Source organism: Cibotium barometz, chromosome 57, assembly GCF_041138505.1.
Source record: "Cibotium barometz isolate CiBa-2024 chromosome 57, ASM4113850v1, whole genome shotgun sequence".
Classification (NCBI taxonomy): Eukaryota; Viridiplantae; Streptophyta; class Polypodiopsida; order Cyatheales; family Cibotiaceae; genus Cibotium; species Cibotium barometz.
The window spans coordinates 1,578,865-1,603,698 of record NC_141102.1 but is presented as its reverse complement, the minus strand read 5'-3'; the positions used below and the strand labels follow the sequence as shown (position 1 = coordinate 1,603,698).

Below are 24,834 nucleotides of genomic sequence, written 5' to 3'. Positions count from 1 at the left end.
ACGGTTGGGAGGTGAGTTTGCATGAACCCCTCTATGTGTTCTAACCTTGTGTGTTTAGCTTGTGTATCAGATGATCTTATGGGTGGAGCTTCGCATTTGGTATCAACAAGGTGCTACCTATTTTACGAAGATTGACCTTCGTACTTGTTATCACTAGATACGTATATCCGAGGAAGATGTCTCTAAGACAAGTTTCCGTACGTCGTATGGCCATTACAAGTTTCTCGTTTCATCTTTTGGGCTCACGAATGCTCCTACTTTTCAACAGATGATCACGAATGCTCCTACTTTTCAGCAAATGATGAATGATCTCTTTCCGGATTATTTATTCGTTGTGGTATTCTTAGATGATATGTTAGTTTATGGTCTTAACCTCGAGGAGCATATTGAGCATCTCAAGGTAGTCTTGGGGATTCTAATATGGGAACGACTATATGCTAAACTCTCTAAGTTCTATAAGGAGCTCACATACCTAGGTCATCGGATCTCTCGAAATGTATGAGCACTGGAATTGAGTGGATTCATACGGTATTGGATTGGCCAGTGAGGCGACTTTGGGCATTCTTGGGATTCACAGTCTTTCTTAAAAAGTCACTGATTGTTTCTTTCATGAACCTGCTCAGAGGGTGGATGGAATAAGAGACTTTCCATACTCTCAAGCTCAAGGTGAAGGAGGCACCTATAACCATTTGTGGTTGTAACTGACACCGATGATTACGTGATAGGGGGCGGCTGCCTTGTTCCACGGGGGCCAACTTGTGGCATTTGAAAGCAAGAAACTTGATGATAGTGAGGTCGGGTGGCATACTCATGAGAAAGAATTGTATGCTTTGAAAATTTGGAGAGTTTATTTGTAGGAATCCAAATTTGTTGTCTTGACTGAATCAATCAAGTACATACGTATAGAATTGAGTTGAAAGGGAGAAAGGCACACTGGGCAGAGCTTATGCAAGACTTTGATATGGAGATTCAAAAGAGGAAGAGTAGTTTGAATCGGGTTGCAAACGCTTTGAGTCGGATTGGGGAGGTGAATCTTTTGAGTTTCACAAGATCAGTGCCGATTTGTATGACTCCTTCAAAGGGTTGTGTCGAACGGATGGGCATTTCAGTAGGTGTTGGCTGCCGTACATTTTCTCTCGTCTTACGATGAATTTTGGATCCTAAACCACGTTCAGGCAGGGAGCTCCATAGTTTTAGACCAAGGATCAACGTCATACCACCTGTGCGGGTGGCTGGTAGTTAGTGCATGATACAGACGGAATTATTATTCCGGGATGTTAGAATCTATGTACCTGATTGTGTTGAGATTAAGAAAAGGATCCTTTATGAATGTCATGACTCTCCTACAGAAGGTCATCTAGGAGTACAACATACATATGATTTGGTAAAACATACGTTTTACTAGCCTAAGATGAAGGCGGAAGTCTAGGACTATGTGGTGAAATGTCATCAATGTCAGGTGAATAAGGCTAAACGCCTTAGGACTGGAGGGTTGTTATATCCTCAAGAGATTCCTTTTGGGAAATGGGAAAGTATTTTATTGTTGGATTGCCTCGGACCGGCGGTAGAGGACATGCTTCCATCCGGATGGTGGTAGGCAGACTGACAAAGATGGCAAAGTTTTACCTACAATATCGACGTTTTGAGGATTTTTGTGTTTCAAGGGTTTTGGGGTTTTATTTCGAAAGGCCTCGAGGTTTTGAAGTTTCAAAATTTCAATATTTGTATTAATTATAAATATTAAAAAACATATAAAGTCCACCTAAAAACATACTGTAATGATAGAAAAAACACATAAGACATAAAGCACATGGCACATGCAAAATACTTCTCATGAATTGTGAGTCGTGACTCAAATGTCACCAAGCGAGAAATTCAGATTTATAATGAACTTTCAAGTTTAATGAACAATCACACAACAATCACACGAAAGTAGATGGAATCTAGATTCTAGACTATATGACATAGACACAAAATGTAGATAGATGAAAACACTGCCGGGCACTGCCGACAAGCTTGCCGACTAGAGTGGTGTCCTCCACGGCAGCGATATAGAAGAGGCCAAAAGCTGGAATTCCACGACAGGAAAAGTACATCTGCGAGCTGTGTCGGTCAGAGTAGACAGAGCGGCTGCCATAGAGTCCTCCAAGGAGGAAAGCCAGGGTAGATGAAGCGGGAGAACCAGAGAACCTGCACTGCGAGAGGGGGCAAGGCAGGGGGCAAGGTTGAGCGGAAAGAGTGGGACAATTGAGGACCGAAGGGAGAAAAAGTGGAAAACAGGAAGAAGAGAGCGAAGGGAAGGGAGGAGGCAGGGGGCAGCTGCGCGCAAGGATGGGGGGTCAGGGGGAAGGCGCAAAGGGAAGGGGGCTGGGCAGCAGGTGCAGAAGGCAAGGGAGTGGAGTAGCAGGGAGTTCTTGAAGACAAACAGGGTTAGGGTTAGGGTTTACACAGGTTCAAGCAAGCGTGGAAAACAAGGAGAAGGAGTGAACACGACTGCTGTATATCTCAATGATAGAAAAAATCAAGTACAAGCCACATGATAGTGACCCCTAAAGGATAAGTGTTCACATGTCCGGCCATAAATGTGCCGGGTGGACCAAAACACTTATAAACTGCATATAAGTGAAACTGAACTAAACTGGGGGAAAAAACCTCCACTAACTGAAGTAAAAAGTGCCCCAGTAACCTACTGATGATCACTAGCACTCCTCTGGGTGCATACACAGCATAAAACCCAACAAACCCCCCTGGAGTGATATGTGATCACTGTACATCATCCACCAAAAGGAAACAAATTCAAAGCATTGCGGAATGCTTCAAATTTCGGACGTGGTAATGCCTTGGTGAAGATGTCTGCCACATTCTGATCTGTAGGACAGTAGATCAGACTGATATCTCCTGCCTGGAGTCTCTCCCGAACAAAATGATAGTGAATCTCAATGTGTTTCGTGCGAGCATGAAACACAGGATTCCTGGCCACAGCAATGGCACTCTGACTATCAGTATAGATAGGTGTAGGCTCCTCCACTGAAATATCCATATCAGTCATAAGACGACGCAGCCAAACACACTCAACAGTAGTAGTGAAGGCTGCTCTGTACTCTGCCTCACAAGACGAAGTGGCCACTGTGGTCTGTTTCTTGCTTAGCCAAGAAATGCATGAAGCGCCAAGGAAGAAACAATTTCCACTAGTGGAATGTCTGGTATCAAAGTCACCAGCCCAATCTGAATCACTGTAAGCATGTAACTGCATGTCACCCCCCTCAGGATAAAGCAAACCAAGAGACGAGGTACCCTGCAAATAACGGAATACACGCTTCACAGCTTGCCAATGTGACAACCGTGGGCTGTGCATGAATCTGCTCAACTGAGAGACTGCATACTGAATATCTGGCCTTGTATTACACAAGTATATGAGGCACCCACCAGCCTGAGCATATGTAGTGGCATCAAAGGAAACACTGTCATCTTGTAGTGACAGTTTCATCCCAGGCTCCATAGGAGTACTAATAGGCTTGCAATCCTGAAATTTAAACTTCTCCAGAAGTTTAGCAACATAACGTGATTGCAACAACCCAATGCCTCTGTTATCCTGCACAAACTGTATGCCCAAATAGTAATGTACAAGGCCCAAGTCAGACATGTCAAATGTCTGTTTCAGTATCTCCTTAAAAGCTGCAATTTTGTCATCATTTGATCCCATGAGCAAGAGATCATCCACATAAAGACTGATGACCAGCAGATCTGTCTCTTCTTTCTTCACATACAAAGTGGTCTCTGATGGACTGTTCACAAATCCCTGAGTGAGTAGAAAAGCATCTATTTTTGCATACCAAGCTCGTGGAGCTTGTTTCAAACCATACAAGGCCTTTTTCAGCCTGCATACTTTCCCCTCATGACCATGTTCTGCAAATCCCATGGGCTGAAATACATAAACTTCCTCCTCGAGGTCCCCATGTAGGAATGCAGTCTTTATGTCCAACTGGTGAACAACCCAACCACGATGTGCAGCCAATGCAATGACACACCTAAGTGTCGACATACGGGAGGTAGGAGCAAATGTCTCCTCATAATCAATGCCCTTTTTCTGTGCATAGCCCTTTGCAACTAGACGGGCTTTGTACCTGTCAATGGATCCACCTGCATGTCTTTTCAACTTATAGACCCATTTAGTACCAATGGCTTTCTTGCCTTTGGGCAGATCAACCAAATCCCATGTTTGATTCTTTTTAATAGAATCAATTTCATCCTGCATGGCTTTGTTCCAATGCACATTATCTCGTGCATCCACAAATGAATCAGGCTCATCATCATCCTGTAAACTGGCTGCCATAACCAGATTCAAATCCATGATGTGTGCATGCTCATTGGTCCTTGTCTCCCTACGAGTACGACCAACAAGAGGACCCTCTAAATGGCTGTCCTGTAATGTCCTCAAATACCATCTAGGTATATGTCTGACCTGTGGTGCCTGCTGTCCCATATTTGGTTCAGCTTCTGGCTCATTTGGCTGCTGAATTTCTGCACCACCTACATCATTTGCTGGCTGTCCAGTACCCTCATGAGTTGGATCACCAACTGTGGAATGAAACTCCATGGGTAGTAGACCTTCAAACACATCATTTTCAGCCTGATTTGCCTCATAACCAGCCATGGATAATTCTGATTTTTCATCAAAAATCACATCCCGACTGATGAATATCTTCCTGGATAGTGGGTCATATAACCTGTAGCCCTTGCTCTCACGGCTATACCCAACAAAAATGCATCTTGTGGCTTTATCATCAAGCTTCCTCCTTAACTCTTTGGGTATGTGTGCATATGCAAGACACCCAAAGATACGAAAATGCGATACAGAAGGCTTGCGGCCATGCCAAGCCTCAAAAGGAGTAATAGAAACCAATGCATTTGTGGGACATCGATTCAAAATATGACAAGCACACATTACTGCTTCCACCCAAAAGATATGTGGTAGTCTTTTTGCCTTTAGCATACATCTGGCCATCTCCATGAGTGACCGATTTTTTCTTTCTGCAACCCCATTCTGCTGTGGAGTGTAAGGAGTAGTATACTGATGTTTTATACCTCTACTCCCAAGAAAGGAATTCAGCACATGTGACATATATTCCCCCCCTCGGTCAGAACGGAGAGTCTTCACCTTGCATCCTGACTCTGTCTCAGCAAGTGCTACAAAGGCCAAAAATGCATCATATACCTGTGATTTCTGTGTCAAAGGATAGACCCAGCATATACGAGAGAAGTCATCAATAAATGTTGCAAAATAAAAGCAACCACCTAATGACTTCGTCTGCATGGGACCACAAAGATCACTGTGTATAAGTTGCAACTTTGCAGTTGCTCTTAGAGCCTGATCACGTGGGAAGGAAAACCTGTGCATTTTTCCCAAAATACATCCTTCGCAAATGTGATCTGGAGGCTTCTCCATGAGAGGTAGATCTGTAAACATATTATGTCGCTGCATAAGCATAAGACTACCAAAATTTACATGCCCCATGCGAGCATGCCATAACTCCGCATCAACCATAGCTGGAGTAAGAGTGAATGCATGATAAGCAGACTGATCCACTGGCTGAAATGCATCCAACTCATAAAGTCCATGACATAATGTACCAGTAAGCATCAAGGTCAAGGCATTTGCTTTGTCTCTGACCATGCATTTATCATCATCAAAATGGACTTGCATTCCACAATGTGCTAAAGAAGAAATGAACAACAAATTCTTCTTTATCCCTGGTACATATAAGGCATCTGTAAGGCGGAGAATGGAGCCATCAATGGCTGTAAGCTGAATCTCCCCAATGCCACACACTGGATATGAAGCATTGTTGGCACACTGAACAGTTTTGCCAACAGGGGCAGGGCCAACATGACTAAACAAATCCCTGCGAGATGTGATATGCTTTGAGGCACCACTATCAAAATACCAAGTACATGCATGCTCTGTCAAACTGAGTGCCTGTGAAGACCAAGAGGCATCATAGCTGCATGTAAAAAAACAGTAATCCCTGTCCTCAACAAAAGAAGCAGTTTCTGGAGGAGCTTTAGGAGCATCATTAACAGACATCCCAGCTTCCTTTGCCTTCTCTTTGGCAATCCTCTTCCTACATTCCGTGATGTAGTGACCTGGCTTCTTACAGTAATGACATTTGCCCTTCTTCTTGGGCTGTCCATCACCTTTCTTGGTATCCTGTGAAGAACCACCATCACCTGAATTTTGATTTGCACTCTTTGGCTGAGATTTCCCTTTCCCCTTTTGACCTGTAGTAAATGCTTGTTCAGCATTTGTGTTCATATTCATATTCTTCCTCATTTGCTCCTCTTGTAGTAAGAGAGCAACAAGTTCCTGATACTTGAGGGGTTCAACAGCATTCCTCATGCTGAGGTTCAAAGAGGTATGGAAAGCCAAGTAAGATCTTGGCAAAGAGTGCAAGATGGTGGACACAAGCTGTGTCTCAGGAATAATCTCATCCACATTGATGAGTTGCTCTCTCAAATCCTGCAGCTTGTTTAAGTGGCTAGACATATCATCTCCTTCATTCATTTTCTGATTTTCCAGCTCTCTTTTCAAAAATGAGATCCTAGCCTCATTACGAGCAGCATACATCTGCTCCAAAGTCACCCATGCATTCTGTGAAGAGCCAGCTGAACGAATATGAGGTATAATGGACCTCTGAACTGACAATGCAATGAGTGACAAAGCTTGTGCATCCCTGGCATCCCATGTCTTTTGAGCATTTGTTCTCTGAACAGGCAATGGCTGTCCTGGAGCCTGTACCTGTTGTCCTCGTCCACGAGCACCCCCTTGGGGAGGAGTCTCTGGAGCCAATGGACCTGGACGTGGTTCATCACCACTAACAAAATCCCAAAGACCTTTTGCCACAAGCACATTTTTCAGCATAAAACTCCACAAGGAGTAGTTCGTGCCATCCAATTTGTCTTCCTTAGACAAATATGTGAATACATCACTTTGCTGTTGATTTGCCATTATGCTTTACGCACAATGTTATACCTGTTTACCAAAAAACCCAATAGCAAAAACCATGATAACAATTGTACTCCACTGAATACAGTTCACCCAAATCTGCCTGCACTCTCAATCCTCTGAATGTGCAGAGTAGAGCAGCAAATGGCGTACACAATGCCAAAATGCCCCAAAAATGCCCAAATTTGCTGCACCCAAACTGTGCAAAAAAACCTGTATATTTTCTTGCTAGAAAATCTGCCTGTTGTGCCTGTATATTTTCACAGAGAAAATTAAAGTGCCCAATATTCAAAACTTGTAATGCTTACCAGCTGAGATGTCAACAGGTACAAGTTGACTGTAGTGTGCAGATACGTGGACTGTTGTACTGTGCAGGTACTCGTAGCAAGTACAGTCGACTGTATGCAGGTACAGTACGAGAGCAGTCCTCTGTAAGCAGGCAGGTACAGTACGGGTACTGAGGCGACCACAGTACTGTGCAGGTACAGTCGGCGCTGAAGGCGTATGGCTGCGCAGGTGACAGTCGGCGCTGTCTGGGACTGTAGGCGGCGTCTTACAGGTGGCGCACAGGTACACGTACAGTCGGCGCTGTCTGGGGCTGCAGGCGGCGTCTTACAGGTGGCGCACAGGTACACGGGCTGAAGGCGGCGCTCACAATAGTTGTAAGCAACGACTGACTGATGCAGTACCCGACTGAAGGCGACCACGTTACTGAAGGCGGCGCACTGCTGCAGGCGGCGTTGGCTGAGCTTACTGTACGGGCAGGTACTTTTGTACGGGCAGCAGCAATACAGAGCTTCAATGCTCTGCTGAAGGCGGCGCAGGCTGTGTACGTATGATGTACGGGCAGATGCAGCAACAAGTGTACGGGTAGTGCTGAGCAGAACTTCAATGGCTCTGATACCAATTGAAGACAAACAGGGTTAGGGTTAGGGTTTACACAGGTTCAAGCAAGCGTGGAAAACAAGGAGAAGGAGTGAACACGACTGCTGTATATCTCAATGATAGAAAAAATCAAGTACAAGCCACATGATAGTGACCCCTAAAGGATAAGTGTTCACATGTCCGGCCATAAATGTGCCGGGTGGACCAAAACACTTATAAACTGCATATAAGTGAAACTGAACTAAACTGGGGGAAAAAACCTCCACTAACTGAAGTAAAAAGTGCCCCAGTAACCTACTGATGATCACTAGCACTCCTCTGGGTGCATACACAGCATAAAACCCAACAGTTCTCTCTCTCTCTCTCTCTCTCTCTCTCTCTCTCTCTCTCGGGCTTGATTGCACTTGATTGCAAGTTTCAGGGTGATTCTAGCACCATGCAGGAACAGAAAGAAGTTTTGCGTCCAGGGTCCTTGTCAAAAGGCACAATTGGGATCGGATGGTGCTCCAGGCCTTGAAAGTAGCACTTTCCCCCACATGTAGTCTTTCTCCCGAAGGGACCCCCCAACCCCCAAAAAAAAAAACATGACCCACCCACCAAGTGACTCCGCAATTCAGTTGAACACCCATTGTCAATCATTCAAAATACCTTTGTCCATAACATTCAAAAGTTCACTTATTAGAATCACCACTCAATGCCTTCCACAAGTTTAAATCCTCAAAAGAAACTACAAAAATACCTGAGCATTTAGAAATTTCTTTTAGGTACACGTGCAAAAATCAAGCAGGCTATTTGTTCACTATCATTTTCTTATCAAGCAACAAAAAGAAATACCCGGGGATGAAGCACGACGTCTGAAGTGCATCAATTAGGTCTTCTTTGGAATGAAAATGACCTACTATTAATGCCTTTGGTGATCGAAACACTTGTGTGATAGCAACTGCATGCATTGATTCAAAAATAAGCACTTTAGACAAGATAGTTCCCAATTGAATGCATGTTCAACTTAAACTTTTCAATTGTGCCCAAGGTTCTTCCTCCAAGAAGCTTCAGCTGGTATGAGAAAGACTCAGCCCCAATCTCCTTTTTCCAAAAATCCTCAACAAACCGGTTCCTCACAGACTCCTCAAGTGCTTTCTTCATCCAGTACCTGCTCCTACTCTCCCTTGTCCAGCGGTTGCCTTGTGGCTCTGACTCCACACTAATTTTGAGTACTCCTTCGGTTCAAATCATAAGCTTCGTGTTGAGCCTAAACTCAACAGCTCAAGCCACCTCACACCACTATCTAGCTTCTAGGTTTGTTACCTCACCCAGGTGTCCTGAACGGTTCACATAAATTCAGGTAAGTGGCACTTATGGTCCCTAAGAAATGTATCTTTTCATGGCACTAACTTGTAACTCTCCATCCTTTCACGTCATCTTTGGGCCTATTTGTGACCTGCCTGCTCTCCTACTAGTATATCATTTCCTGCGATAAATTACTGGGTACTTCTATGTTAGAGCATGCTTGTCAACACAGCTTAAAAACTGATATCATTACAATTTTTTTAGGCACTGCTTGTCAAAATGAAAATATAAGACGTCTCAATTTTCAGCACTAAGCATAAGTAACATCCTAGCTTTCTTATGGCATATCATTCCAGATAGCCTAGTGTGAAAAGTCTATGTCACCTTGTATTCTTCCACTGGATCTGATGTGAGCATCCTCAGGTAGGCACTTTTCAAGAGATTCTCTCAAAACAGCCTGTAAAAAAATTGAGCCTTGTTTTTAAGCATGTAAAATTTGTTTTCTAGCAAGGTTCCACATAATAGAGGAAAGAATAAGAGCACTGTTTGACTTGTAAGCAAACCATAACAACATTATTTTACTCATGATAACATAGCACTAGTCGTCAAAAACAACCCAATGATTAATTGAGCATAAAACCTTGAAATTGATAGAAAAATGCCTTCATTCATAATGTTCAAGTTTCAAGATCTACACGCAAGAAATGGTAAGTTGATGTTTAGGAGACACGTAAGTTAGAAAACATCAAGGCAGAGTTTGCTGCTGATGTTTTTCCCACAGAGTTACCTCATGGTTTACTGCCCAGTCGGTCGGTTGACCATAGGATTGATTTGGTTCCAGGATCTCAGCCTATGAGGATTGCACCTTAGAGGATGAGCCAGCTGGAAGAGGATGAGATTGTCGGAATATCTTAGAACAGTATAGATTTCAAAAGAGTAAATCCCCTTGGGGAGCTCCACTGCTTTTGAAGCATAAAAAAGACGGAACTTGGAGGATGTGTATCAACTATAAAAAGTTGAATAAAGCTACAATCAAGAATAGATATCCCCTTCCTAGAGCGGATAATCTGATAGATACTAGATCAGCATGGCTGATGACGATGTCTTTAAGATAGGTTTTCGAACCTCATATGGCTATTACAGATTTCTCATATTACCTTGATGTACGGATACCAACCTAGATCTCTGGTAACTATGGGACTTGAGGGCATTTAGAATGATGCGGCTAGGGATTTCTTGGAAGATATGCGGGAGATGCTAGCAAAAGCTAGAGATTCTATCATAAATGCTCAAGATAGAGCATGGTTTTATGCTGATAGACAACGTTTGCCAAGGGAATTATCTGAGGGAATGCTAGTGTAATTGCAAATACCCAAGTGCTTACAAACGTTACGGACGGGGAAGGTTGGGAAGTTATCCCCTAGGTACTGTGGACCTTTCCAGATCCTTAAAAAGATCGGAGAGGTAGCCTATAAGCTAGAACTTACACAAAATATGAAAGTTCATCACGTCTTTCATGTCAGTAGACTGAAAGAGACGCTGGGAGCAGACTCCTAAGGATAGCATTGTGACTCCTCAGGAGCTTGTTGAGCTCAAGGACTTGTCCTATGTTCCACATGGATCGGAAACGTGATTGATTTCAGCAAAAGGCAACTTACAAGTAAGTTGATCCCTGAGTATAAAATTAAGTGGAAAGATGCCAGAGGAGGACACACTTGGGATACATTTACTAGTATACAGCATAGGTTTTCTTGCTTAGATAGATTTTGTTTCCAAAAGTGGAAACGTCTAAGGAGGGGAAGTATGTTATGTACTTGGAACTAATCCTCAAATTAGCGGGCCTAATGCAACACAGTTAGGAGATCCTAGGATTAGGAGAAAGCAAGTAGATGCAAAGGGCTAAGGTGCAGCATTGAAAAACTAGGCTACAGGATATCTATAGCAAGTTAGCTATTTATACCGGCAGTTAAGTGTTATGTACGTACCTAGAGCTAATCCTTGGATTAGCTCTAGGTACATAACATAAGCTAATCCTCAAATTAGCAAGCCTAATCTAGTAGAGTTAGCTCTAGGTACATAACAATAAGTGATGCCTTGGGTTATTATTGTGTAGTCAGCCGTGCCGTGCACTTCTAATGGTTTGTGTCTGGACCAGAGTTTCTACTCCTCTCGTGGACATGGCAGATCACAGATAGTATAGTTTCGCTGAGGGCCCCTATGGGCAGGCACTCTTACTGGCATGTTTCTGTGGAGTGGAGCCTTAGCCCTTGGCTCGGGGGTGGATCGAAGTAATGATCCTACGATTGGGTGGTGAGCTTGCCTACAGCCCTTTATTTGCCCTTTTATTTGGTTTTCTCTAATCTAGTTTTGGACTATGTTTAGGAGATCTTAGTTAGATAGGCCTGAGAGGCCTCTCACAGTTTCTTCTTATATTTGACATTCGATATGTGCCTGGACCAAAGTAGTCTTACTCCTGCCGTGGACATGTCAATTCGCAGGCGGTCTTACCGAGGGTCCCTTAGGACAAGCTCTAATGGTATGTGATGCTAGAGCTGACTGGCTTGGCCAATGGGGAGTGGAACCTTAGCCCCTCGGCCCTAGCTCAGGGGAGATTTTGTTAGCAATCATCTCCTGTCTATTCCATATTACAGTGTAGGGAGTGAGGGCCAATGATGTGGGTGTGCCCGCCTGTGTGAGGTTTTCTCCATTTTTCCCCACTGTCCATTTTCCCAGTTTTTTTCAGTCGTGGGAGTGCTGTTTTTTTCCATGTCGACCTGTAGGATTTGACTGCTTAGGAGGGGGCCATTATTGCTGGCCAACTTGCCAACTTGCCATTATTACTGGCCAACTTACCTTCTGCTGGCCAGCTTCCCAGTCGTGGGCCATTGTGGGGTTGCCGGCCTGTTTTAGACTGGGCCGATTGCAGCCCCAGCCCATATATATTGTGGGCCTTGCCCCCCCCCCCCCCCCCCCCCCCCCCCCCCCCCCCCTCATTTGTACCGGATCTTGTGTATATAGCAGAGTTTATACAGCTTCTCTCTCTCTAAACTTCTGTGTTTTCTTTCTCAAAGCAGTTCATCTTTTTTTCCGTTGTGCATTCCGACATGGTATCAGAGCCCCAAGTGGCTTTTGAAGCTTGGAGAGAGAGCTTGAGGGTTTGCTGTTTTTTGGTGCTGATTGGAGAAATTTTGGGCTGTTCGGAACTTGGAGAAACAGGTAGAAGGTGACCATCATTGTTGGACAGCCACCTTGCATAGTGTTTGCAGCCTCTTCTTCATTTTTTTTCCAACCCACCCTCCCTTCACAAGACCTTGTGAACCCTTGAGATGGCAGATTTGCTTGAGATGGTTGAGAAGCATGTGAAAATCCCCACCCTCCTGACATTCCCAGTGGACCGACAGTTGGACGGGACCAATTATGGCATATGGAAGGTAATGATAGAATCTGTCCTAGAGTCTTATGATTTGGCTGATTTCATTGTAGTTGGAGTTCCATGGCCAGAGTTGGAGCAGGGTGAGCTTTTACCTTCTACTAGGAAAGAGCGGGAGGCTTAGGCATAGTTATGGGATCGTGTCAATGCCCATGTGCGTTCTTTCATCTTCCTTAATTACACACCCCAAGTGATCAATCACATGAAACACATGATGTTGGCCCGAGGAATTTGGCAGCACTTGGCTTCTTTGTATAACAGGGTATCACCCATGAAGCGGATTTCCTTGAAAGTGCAAATGCGAGTGATGAATCCTGCAAAGTCTTCGACGATGCGGGAGCACATCAATAAACTCCAAGCTCTTCAGCAGGAGGTTCTTCGGGCTGGGACAGAGACAACTTCAGAGAACATGGCCATCACTTTGCTGTCTCATCTGACCTCTCAGTATTCAGCTTTCTATTCTTCTTTGATCACCAGTGGGAGGCTCAGGACCATCACATGGGAGGAGCTTGTGCCTATGGTTTTGGATCAGGAAGAGCGGTTTACGAACCCTCCACAAGGCACAGGTTCTGAGGCTCTGACTGGCTAGTGGTCGAAAGGCCGCAACAACAACAACAACAAGGGCAAAGTCTTCACCGGCAAAATCTTCTAAGAAGAAACCCAACTCAGAGCATGTATGAAGAACATGTCTTTCGACACGTACTTACAAATTCAGAGAGTTGCAATCCCGAGCAACTCACATGGATGCCACACTATTGTGTGGGTTTTTCATCCATAGGTAAAGAATAATCATAGCAAGACACTGGTGGAGGATGCCATCTGGTATGCTAGGATTTTTGAGGAGATGATGGCCAACCAGACTTAGAAGTACCTCAAACCACAAAAACCTCTGAGTAGGTTTCTAACCTCTGAGTAGGTTTCTAGGCGTGAATGAAAATTTAAGTCTACAAAGGCTCCACATAACCAAACCCAAACTTCGAGTGAACCCAATCCGAAGAAGAATCAAAAGCACCAACAAGCCCCTCAAAACATGACGGAGGGCAAGTGTTCACAAGGGCTATATGAAGGCGAGTTGCCCGAAGGCAAAGACCAAGACAGCTTGCCAAAACATTTGACCAAAAATAGGTAACCCTCAATTTCTTCCCTAGATAGGTCAAAGTGCTTGCATGGAATGTATCTTTCAACATGGTAGTCACGGTCCTATAACGACTTGATACTTATGTATGGTTCGGCATTAAGGAAGAATCCTTTTTGACCCTAGCAGCACTCACAACTTTGTTAATGCTACACTTGAGTAGAAGCTGGGAGTGAAGACGCGGCCAAGTGATCACGTGTATTGTGTGAACCTTGCAACAGGACATGGACAGATCTGAGACAGCATGTGTGTCTCAATTCTCCATATCTATTAAGAGTTATGCAAAGTCCCTACAATTTTTTTATTATGAATTCAGGTAGGGTCGATGTTATACTAAGGTAGGGAATCGTTTTATAGCCACAATGTCCATGTAGATCGGAAGGTTCATAATTTGTCCTTTGTAATGGAAGATGCTCCAGTATGTTTGAAGGGTGATTTTGCGGTCCCACCCTCTATTTTGTAAATTCAGCATGACTTCATAGTATGATGTAATATTTTGATATGAAGTGTTTCAATGTGTTTGTACCCTTTCATTTGATGTTTAATTGTGGTTGATAACAATTAAGTTAGATGTTTGGGGGACACTAGATTAGAAAGCATCACTATAGGATTTCGCATATGTTTTCTCTATTGAGTTAGTTCATGGTCTTCTAGAGCTGGATGGTTGGTTGATCTTGGGATTTGTTGGATCCCAAGGTCTCAGCCTGTGAGTATTGATCTTTAGAGGATGAGCCAGCTGAGGCACGTCAAGATTGCCTGATAGTAGTCAGAATATCTCAAGATTGGGACAAATCGCACAGTATATTTCCCTATGGGAGCTCCATTAGGACGAGAGTTGTCGGATGTGTGAACATGTGAACTATTTCACAGTTTCTTCCAGTGGTTTATCTATAGAGTGGACCATGACATGGGGTGGAGGTGTAGTGCACCAAAACTTAGTTGGGAAAGGATTGATCACCCTAACCCGTTGACTCGGCTTTAAAAGTCTCGAGGAAATTTTATATGGTGTGTATCCTAGTGGTATGGGATGCTAGGATCTGCAACATGTAGAGTTTTTGGGTGTATTTTCTAACTCGCTATGTCCTATCCTTAAGGGGGGATAGTTATCCTACGGTAGATAGAGTTTACGAAAGACTTGACAAGAAAATCGTAAGGGTGATTTCGATGGGATTGCTAGGATTGGGAGGGTGAATCTTCCACCCAGTTTGTGCTAGCTTATATGATTCCTTGAGAGGGCTATGTCAGGCCGATGGGCATTTCATTCAATATTGGCAATAGGTCCACGCGGGGATCTCCATTGATTTAGACCAAGACTCAGGAATCGTTCCGCCTATTAGGATGCAAGGTAGTCGCTACCTTTTTTCGGAACCGGTTGTTGTTCCATATAGATACAGTCTGTGTGCCGGATTGTGCTGAGATTACAGGAGAGATCTCATATGATTGTTCCAACATTCCTTCAGCAGGTCTCCGAAGATTCGACGGACTTATGTTTTTTTGATCATCCTCACTTTGATGGTAGACAGAGAGGATGGAATCAGCTTTTGGAGTTTATGCTTTGTGTATACGGCTCCAGGCGACCATTTTATTAGGAGAGGTACATCCCTATGGTCGAGTTTGCCTATGATACTACTAAGCATATGGTTCTGGCAATAGCTAGATTGTGTTTGGTAGGAGATGGGTTAAAACCCACATGCCCTAAGACTTTGATAGCTTGAAGGAGGCACAATTGTGGTGCCTAATAGTTTTAGGAGTCTCTAAGAAGGAGGTATGATATCCCCTGGGTACGAGGATTTTCCATATCCTGAAAAGGATGGGGATGATGTTGCAGCTAGCAAATCGTTGTCTCGGCGCTAGGGTCTAGAAGAATGTGAATTCTATGGCCATTCACTTCTCCATAAACTCGGAGAAGATCATGCAAGCCAAAAACTTTAGAGTTGAACAAACAATCAGAACATGTACTAGGACGAGAAAGTACAGTAACTGACGTACCTGTCAAAGACAACTGGTTAGCTGCCTTTGGCTTGGGTCCTGCGGTGGTCTTTGCACCCTTTTGCTTCGGACACTCGTTCCGCATGTCCTTTTTCTTCGCAGATGAAGCAACGTTCCTCCTCCTTGAGCTTCAAAGCCTTAAGGAAATGTTTTTTCTTCGCTAGGGTCGAAGTTGAATTCAACAAACTCGTCATCCGTGGATCACGGTCACTAATGATAGACGTAGGCAAGCCATGATACTTGAAGCTGTTCGCCATGAACAACTTCACCATATGATCCACTTTGATCGTCTTACGCACGGAAATGAAATGAGCCTGCTTACTGAACCTACATATGATAGTCCAAATGCCATCATTGCTCGTTTGTGTCCGTGGAAGATCAAATATAAAATCCATGGCAATGCTCTCCCAAGGTCTATCTGGAATAGGTAAAGGCTGTAGTAACCCTGGTGTCTTTTGACGGTCAAACTTTACCTTCTGACATACGATGCATTGCCTCACAAAGGCATCAACATCTCTTCTCAAGGTTGGCCAATAAAAGAAAGTCTCCACTGCATTTACCGTGGCGTCAATACCTCTATGACCTGCATACAGTGGAGCATGACTTTCAATCATAACCTTGAGTCGCAATGGCCTAGTAACACACAGTCTGCCATGCATCAATAAAAACCCATCTCTGAGAGTGTAATGCTCATGCCGCTGACCCTCAGACATCTGATCATACAACTTTTCAAAGTCCTCATCATGGGCATACTGCTCTTTCATTTCATCAAGCTCATGATGATAAGCAAGTGAAACTGCAGAGACCTGTGGCTTGCGTGACAAAGCATCTGCCACAACATTCTTTTTGCCTTCCACATGCACAATCTGGAAGTGAAACATAGACAAAAAGTTTGCCCAACGCATATGCTTTTCTGAAAGCTTAGTCTGCGTGAGGAAATAACGCAAGGTCTGATGATCTGTCTGCACAGTGAAATCAGCCCCAAGCAAGTAGTGTTTCCATGTAGAAAGAGCGTGAATTACAGCCAACATCTCTTTCTCATAAACCTGTAAATGCTTCTCGGCATCTTGCAATATTCTACTCTCATAGGCTATGACATGTCCCTCTTGCATGAGAACTGCACCAATGCTACTTCCGCATGCATCACACTGGACAATAAAAGCCTTTCGGAGGTCCGGTAACACCAATACTGGATCCGAAGTAAGCTTTTCTTTGAGCTTTTTGAATGCTGTAATTTCCCGATCAACCCACCTAAACGGAGTTGCCTTCTTTGTCAAGGCATGAAGAGGCGAAGCAATTTCAGCAAAGTACCGTATGTACCGCCTGTAATAGGAACACAATCCTAGAAAGCTGCGTACATCATGCACGGTTCTCAAATCTGGCCAATTAAGAATTGCTTCCACCTTTGCTGGATCCATACGGACTCCATGCTTAGACACAATATGCCCCAAGAAATGTATCTCTTGCAAAAAGAACTCACTCTTTTTGCCATTAACAACCAGCCTATGGTTCCTGAGTTCTGCAAACACAATGGCCAAATGCCTTCTATGCTCTTCCTCAGTTTGTGAATGCACAATCATATCATCAAAGAATGTGCCCACAAACGCTCTATGAGGCCTGAAAATCCTATCCATCATTCTGTTAAATATGGCAGGTGCATTTGTCAAACCAAAGGGCATAACCAAAAACTCATACAACCCAAACGTGGTTCCAAATGTTGTCTTATGCACATCCTCGGGTCTAATACGTATCTGATGATACCCGCTTTTCAAGTCAATACAACTAAAGACTGTGGAGCCCTGTAAGCAATCCAAAATGTCATCGATCCTCGATATGGGGAATCGATTCTTGATGGTGTTCTTGTTCAGCGCCCTGTAGTCAATACACATGCGCCTAGAACCATCCTTCTTTTGCACCAAGAGTACAGGTGAGCAAAAGGGTGATGAGCTAGGCTGTATCAACAACCCTTTATTCAAAAGCTCATGCACCTAACTCATAATCTCTTCCTGTTGGGCTGCACTAACACGGTACGGCGGTCTATTCGGTGGAGTACTACCAGGAATTAGATCAATGGCATGATCTTCTGGCCTCTCAGGAGGAAGTTCTCCTGGCAATGACTCGGAAAAACAATCTTGAAACCCACATAAGAAATCAGTCCTGTCCTTATCTAACATAGAGAAATTAGACTTAGACTCATCATCTTGTGCATCCTTTACATAAATCAAGTACGCGGAAAGATGCTTTTTCATTACTGATGAAATTGCCGAAGCAGATACAATAGGAACAGATTCCCCTTTGAGTTTTACATCCAATACATGTTCTTTCTCTCTCTGAGTCAGAGTGATTTTCCTATTGTATGTATCCACCACCGCATGTACTCTGTGGCACCATGGCATACCCAACAAAACATCACAGCCATCAAGTGGCATGATGAAGAACTCTTCGCTGTCCACATAACCCTGCAAATGAAGCCTGAGCTTCCCAATGATAGGAGTAACGGGTTCTGCATACCCTAGACAAGCCATATTAGCCTCATGTAACGGCCCCATCTCCTCTGCACGAATCCCCAATCGGCCAGCCAAATCTCGTGAAATGAAGTTGGCTCTAGCACCTGTGTCAAAGAATATCAAGGCATTCTGATCTCTCACTTTGCCCCATGCCCTGCACAACTCTGTCTCTTCACCACCTGGCTGTTCTCCCACAAGATCAGGAACTAACCCTGCAGAAGGCTTTGGTTTCTTTGACTTGGGCTCTCCTTTATTGTCAAAGTCCTTTTGGGACTTTCTCTTGGGACAATTAAATGACATATGTCCCTCTTCTGTACAGTAAAAACATTTCCGAGCATCTCTCAAAGCCTGTCTTTCCTCAGAAGTCCTCTTGGACATTGGCAACTTCTTATACTTCGTCTCTGAAGACCCTTTAGCATCACGAGAAGCATGCCCAGATTTTTCAGCTTTCTTGCTCAAGTTCTTACTGCCTTTAAACCCAGATGATCCTCCAGTGAGTAACGCATTAGCTGTCATAGCATTCTCTATCATCTGTGACATGTTCGTTACTCGAGTCTTGATACAATAATCTCGCACCTCTTTGGGCAGCCCACAACAATACTTCTCTACCTGCTTAGACAAAGGCATTGCACGGTAAGAAGTCACTGGGAGTAAAGCTTCCCAAAACTTCTTGTTAAAATCTTCCAAATTCTCACATTTTGAAGCATCCAACTTGTGCCATGCGGTCATAACATCCACCTCAAATGTAGATGTGAGCCATACGGAAGAGAAAACCTGTTTAAATTGTACCCAAGTAGTGGGTGCTATGCCCTGCAAAAGAAGAGTAGACCACCATTGCAAAGCATTGCCCTTGAGAAAAGTGGCAGCTTTCCTCACCTTAGAGGACTCTGTGTAATTCCCACCAAAAAAAGCAGCCTCAAACTGCTGTAAAAAGGTAAGTGCTTTCAATTTATCTTTGGCTCCACTGAATGTATCAAACTTCACAGCAGCTCCCCCTTCCTTGTAATCCTTCGCCTTTTCCATAGGCGTTAGATTATCATATGGAAGTGGCTTCGCAAGATTGCTGCCCCCAACATTCATGCCCATCATTGGGTCAACATTACCCATTCCCACACCTAGCATACCATACATTCTAGCCAGGTTTCCAAACATTCCATTATGCATACCTGGCTGCATGCCACCATACATATTTGCTTGCATTCCAGGTTGCATGCCCCCAAACATATTTCCTTGCATACGGGACTGCATACCAGCATACATATTTCCCTGCATACCATGCTGAAAATTCGCTCCAAAAGGTCCTGGCATACCCATGCCTCCCTGAGGATAACCCCTAGTCATAGATTGGAACACCGAGCCACCACCAAAATAACCTGGATGCATATTCTGCCGAGGAATGGATGGCTGTCCAAAGAAGGAACTCTGAGAGTTTGCACCATAAGCATGCTGCATGTTCGGAAACTGGCCAAAAGATGGATCCTGTGGGATAGCACCACTATGACCTTGAGGAAGGTTCTTAGAACGAACCTTCTTCTTCTTTTCGGGCTCTGTACGGGATCTCATAAATTCAGCAAACTTCTCACTTTGTGTGAGCTGCATAAATACATCCATAACACCAGCCAAACGATCTTTACACCGAGCATCATCATCCTCTTTACCAAGTACATCTTCTGGCTGTGTTACATCCTCATATTGCTCAACATCTGCAGCCTGTTCTCCTGCAAGAATATCCTCAGATACATCTCTCTCAAGAGAGGTCTCTTGCTCTTCTTCTTCATGATAAAAGTACTCATCCTCTGTATCAGACATGTTGCTGAATTTTTCAGCAATGGCTTTCTTCGAGGCAACCACGAGCTCACCCCCTTCAGAAAGTTGATGATTGGTCCCGACAACAGAACCTTGAAACTGGCCTCTGGTAGAAACCAAAGTGCGGTAGACTAGCAGTCACCCGTCCACTTGTAGTCTAGATATGAAAAGTTGAAAACAAAATAGATTGGAGCTAGAGTGCCCCAAATCTGAAAATAAAGCGACACCTGTTGGCCCCAAAGCTTGGCGCCCCTTGCGGAATTTCTTTATTCAATTTCAAAAATATGTAAGGCTGAGTACAACAAAATCAGCCAAGAGAATACACCTGTGTGTCCAATCTGACAGCCCACAATACCTCTTAGCACAGAGGATTCACACACACAGATCTCTCTCAAAGCAACACTCTGTGCCTCCCTCTGATCAGCCAAGACCATTTAGCAGGGCAGCCATGAGCATACATCTGGCATATCTCATGCACATGATTCAACTTCTCAGCACAAACATACATTCACTGTTCAATCTCTGTCTCCACCCTTTTCAATCTGCCATACCCCTCCTCTCACAAGGAGCCAGATAGCTCAAATCTGCAACAGACATAAGGCAACGGAAAGAGAGATAGATGAACAAACTCAGAGCTTACCAAAATCAGCTCGTGGATCTGCACCGCAGGAAGTGGTTGTACCAGTCTGTACTTGCACACTTGTTTCAACAACTCTGCTTCATGTTTGGATGTACCTGTCTATACCTTCCTCTCTGCATCCATTTCCGTGCTGTATCTGCAACCCTTTGATGCTGCACCGACTGTACCACGAAAAACTCCGCCTGTATCAAGGAGAGCGCCGCCTGCAGCTGTACGGCTCTGTCTGTACCAGAAAGTACGCCGCCTGCAGCTGTATTGATGCGCCGCTCCTGCTGTACCCGACTATACCTCATGGTACAGTTCTATACCTGCTGTACAGCCACCTGTCAGCAGTCGTACAGGTAACTGTACCTGCTGTACGGCTTCTGTCAGAACCCACAATTCAGCCTGTACCTGCTCAGCTTGTCAGCGCCGGCTGTACCAGCACTGAAATCCACAGCAGAGAGAGACAGCCATACTGTACTTGCAGTCGTACAGGGCTGTACGGGCTGCACACGTGGACTGTACGGCTGGTTTGCACAGAAAAACAGCAGCCAGAACAGTATTCAGCAATCCCTCCCTTCTCCTCTCTTCCACGCCTAGACTTGCACGATTCCCCAAAAGCTAGAGAGAGAGAGTGTAGAGAGAGAGGCATGCACTCCAAAAGTGGAGTTGCCCCCTCCCCATATTAATCCTAGGGCCCCCAACTTTAATTGTTATTAAAGTTCCCTAGGGGCCACTAAGGCCTAGGGGCAACCATTCATAAAATATTAAAATATTAATGTTCTAGTTCCCCCCTTCACACCTAGGTATGTCCACACATCATTATCTCTGTCCGGGCACCCCACATGTGAATCTTTTGATATTTTGACTCAGCAACCACCATGCCTACACTTGTACTGTTCCATTTTCACAGGGCCATGACACATGGTCAAAATCTCAAAGTGAGAAAGCTAAAGGGTAAGGCCAATGCCATTCTCCTCGTAGTAGAGCGCCACTGCGTGACTCTTGTCACGCAGGCCACTGCCCCCCATGTGACAAGGTGCCAGGCTAGAAGTGAATAAACGAAAAACTCGCCACCAATGAACAAACAGAGAACTCACCACCAAATCTGTTGTGCCTTCAGGCAATCCCAAATGCAATGTCTTTGAGACTCACATGGAGCCTTGCAAACGAGTACACAAAGCTGGGCATCCGGACAAGTGCCAACTGCAAGGCTGCAGTTGGCTAGGAGCCACAAGAAGAGAGTCATCTTCCGCGAGTTAAAACTCTCCCATAACCGCCACCAAAAAGTCTGAGAGAAACCCCCCTGAGATTGCCACCAAGAGGAGGCTGCCTTAGTGCCGCCAAGCCCCTAGAGTAATATGCGACCCCCCAATTTGGTGGTGTACTAGAAGAGGAGGATGTCAGGTACCTCTGGGCTGTTGGAGGGGTCGTGCCATGAAGGGTCGTCTGCAGTCACACTGAAGTTGGGCTAAGGGGCGGTTTTCCCAAAGCCACTGGTGCCATGAAGGGTCGTCCGCAACTTCGAGAGGCAAGGAATCAACACGCCACACTGACACTCATGGATACCTACAACCCTCACCTGCTGCAGGGAGGGGTAGTCCTCATTGAAGGTGGAGCAGCTAGGTGACAAACGGCCATGGTCCCCAACAAAAAAAATCATCCGAGGTAATCCCCCTGCAAAGCAAAGATCACCAGGAGAACATCATGCTGCAAGAAGAAAGCTACCCACTCTAGGTATAGTGGAGAGGCGAAGGGAGTGCACTAATCTGGAGGAATGGCGTGATCAATGGTGAGGCTCAGGTGTGGACCCTGGACAACCAGCTCAGATATGGATCTTCTCGAGCAATAGATTCAATAGCATGAGTGGTTGAATTTATTTTCTCTATGGCATAATATTCTAAGTATGTAAATATCTATTCTTTAAATAAAGAGCAATGTTCTTATCCCAATCAGTATTTTCCATGCACGTTCCATTACATACCTACCGTGTCTAATCACCTTGTGCCATTGTGAAAGGAACAAAGCCAGTGCCCAAAGGTAAAGGCCCATGCAAGTGACAAGCTGTGCACAGCAGGAAAAAAGTGTGGACAGCGCAATTAGTTTGACCTCTAAGATAGTTCTTACCAATAAAAGGCCTACTTTTCCCTCATTCACGGCCCAGCCCAAAAACAAGCAGCAACGTGAATATCTGCAAGAGCCTTCAAATAGGCAAAGGTACAGCAGATTGCTACTTCTTTCAATTTATGTTGTTTATGCTTTCCTTATGCAATTCAAAGGTTAATAGATTCCTTTAGAGCATCCATGTCCAGTTGTTCTTATCTAAGAGCAAGGACACAAGCATTGAATAAAAAATGGTGACTAAGCTTTCTACCCCAATTTTCCAGTACCTGCAAAAATATAATGGATGTTTCAATTCAGAAAAGTGTTTGAAAGATATAATGGATGTTCCAATCCAGAAATATAATGGGTTTGAAAGATATAATGGATGTTTCAATTCAAAAATATAATGGATGTTTCAATTCAGAAAAGGGTTTGAAAGATATGTGGATAAAACGAGAAAGCAATGCTACTCTGATTACAATAAACAATTCATCTGAAATTTTTCTTTCTTGCAACAATACTACTCTGCTTGCCGTAAAATAAAATTAGAATTAATAAAATCAGAATTACTTTGGTAGTCAAGTAGATTACCCCAAGTCTAAAGGCTGTCCCATTGTTCCGACAATCCAATGCGAGTTCTTTCGTGGCTAGCATGGCATCGTGCATGCTGACGCCGCTGGCAATGACTGCGGAGACAAGAGCTCCAGCTGAGGATCCTGACAAAGGTGTGTTTTCCTGAGACAAGACAAGATTACCATTGAATTTGCAAAAGAAATTAAATGTTTTCATGCAAGTTTTTATTTTGAGGCTAGCATTGACGTACTGTGATGTATCCATGCTCGATCAGGCACTGTGCTACACCTAAATGGTAAGGGAATAAAAGACCTGCAGCGGAAAAGCTAAACCCAGGGCTAGTGAGGCCCGGCCTAGCATTTTCTGCATCTCTGTCTTTCTCTCTTTGCTCCCACGAAGGAGGCTCGGTACCACCTTCGGTGAGAGTGGCCGTCGGCGGGGCCAGCCTTGTTTCTCTCACTTCCTCCGCTACTGCTTCGTTGGTCTTGATTCTAGAAACTGCAATCGCAGCCAGGGCTTCCACAAAACCTGTCCTGATGAGCGAAAGCGCACGACGGCTGCCCGCCAACGATGTCTCCTTGTGGCTGCCCCTGCCGCTGCTGCTGTTGGGAACTTGCTCGTCATCAGCGCGGACACCATTGCCTTTTCCCTGCGTCGCCAGCACGACGAGAGGCCTAAAACGACGAGGCTGCCGTCTTCCCGCAATACGTTGACAGCATCCCTCTGAGAACAGATTCTGAATCGTTGAAGTAGCCTGTATGAGATCACTGGCTTGCCTGATACTCATCGCGACGCTGGTAGAACCCAGCCTCACAATAGTCTTCCGGCTGTAGCAAACTATGGCAAAGCCCGAGACTCGTGGTTCCTCCGTCCCTCTCCACATCAGCGTGTCTCCTTTCATGGGTGGACCTACCACACTCCGCATGGCAAGTTCTAAGATCACCTACCACTCACTCATCAGGATTCAGATAACCGTGCGCCCAAAAGTTGAAAGAAAAAGGCCCAGCATCCCCAGCCTCTCACACCCCCACGCGCATGAGCAAATTGAGGAGTTGTCCTTATTTTGATTGGTTGAAAAAAATGTTTCTATTGATCACTTAGTGTTTGAAGTAACTATCCCATTTGGAGACACATGTCTGTTTTTTTCGTTGGCTAACAACCATGTGCACATTCTTCACATGAGTTTATTCTCCTTCAAGAAAATGAAAAAAAATTGGAAGAAAACTGCAGACGGCACTAGAACCATCGATATAATTGTTGGTATGATCGTTTCTATATATTGACAATTATAGGGACAGATATTCTGATGGTTGTAGGGACACTGACGGTTATTGCGATTGTATTCGTTTAAGCGGACCGATGCCGCACGCGACACTTGCTTGGTCAATTTGAATGGCATTTGGTTGGCTCTATGCATGATCCTCTCTATCCTAGACCCTAGCTCCTCTTTTCATAGCTCTATTCATTTCATATAGTGATTAGGGTTCCCAATAT

General features: G+C 44.5%; 1 protein-coding gene across 2 annotated transcripts in view; it reads right to left on the bottom strand.

Annotated features, from left to right (window-relative positions):
* LOC147606313 (Acyl transferase/acyl hydrolase/lysophospholipase superfamily protein) overlaps positions 1 to 24,371 on the bottom strand; it is a 41,439-nt gene extending 17,068 nt beyond the window's left edge. Inside the window, exons 1-4 of one of the 2 annotated variants that reach the window (XM_086791844.1) lie at positions 23,591 to 24,371; positions 23,359 to 23,502; positions 9,560 to 9,632; positions 8,723 to 8,828 (exon numbers count right to left, since the gene is read on the bottom strand). In XM_086791844.1, coding sequence (XP_086647970.1) covers positions 8,723 to 8,828; positions 9,560 to 9,632; positions 23,359 to 23,502; positions 23,591 to 24,265 — 998 coding nt within the window. In that variant the 5' untranslated portion in view covers positions 24,266 to 24,371. The remainder of the gene's footprint in view (positions 1 to 8,722; positions 8,829 to 9,559; positions 9,633 to 23,358; positions 23,503 to 23,590) is intronic. The other variant, XM_086791843.1, reaches the window with a different exon arrangement.
* Positions 24,372 to 24,834: the final 463 nt, after the last annotated feature.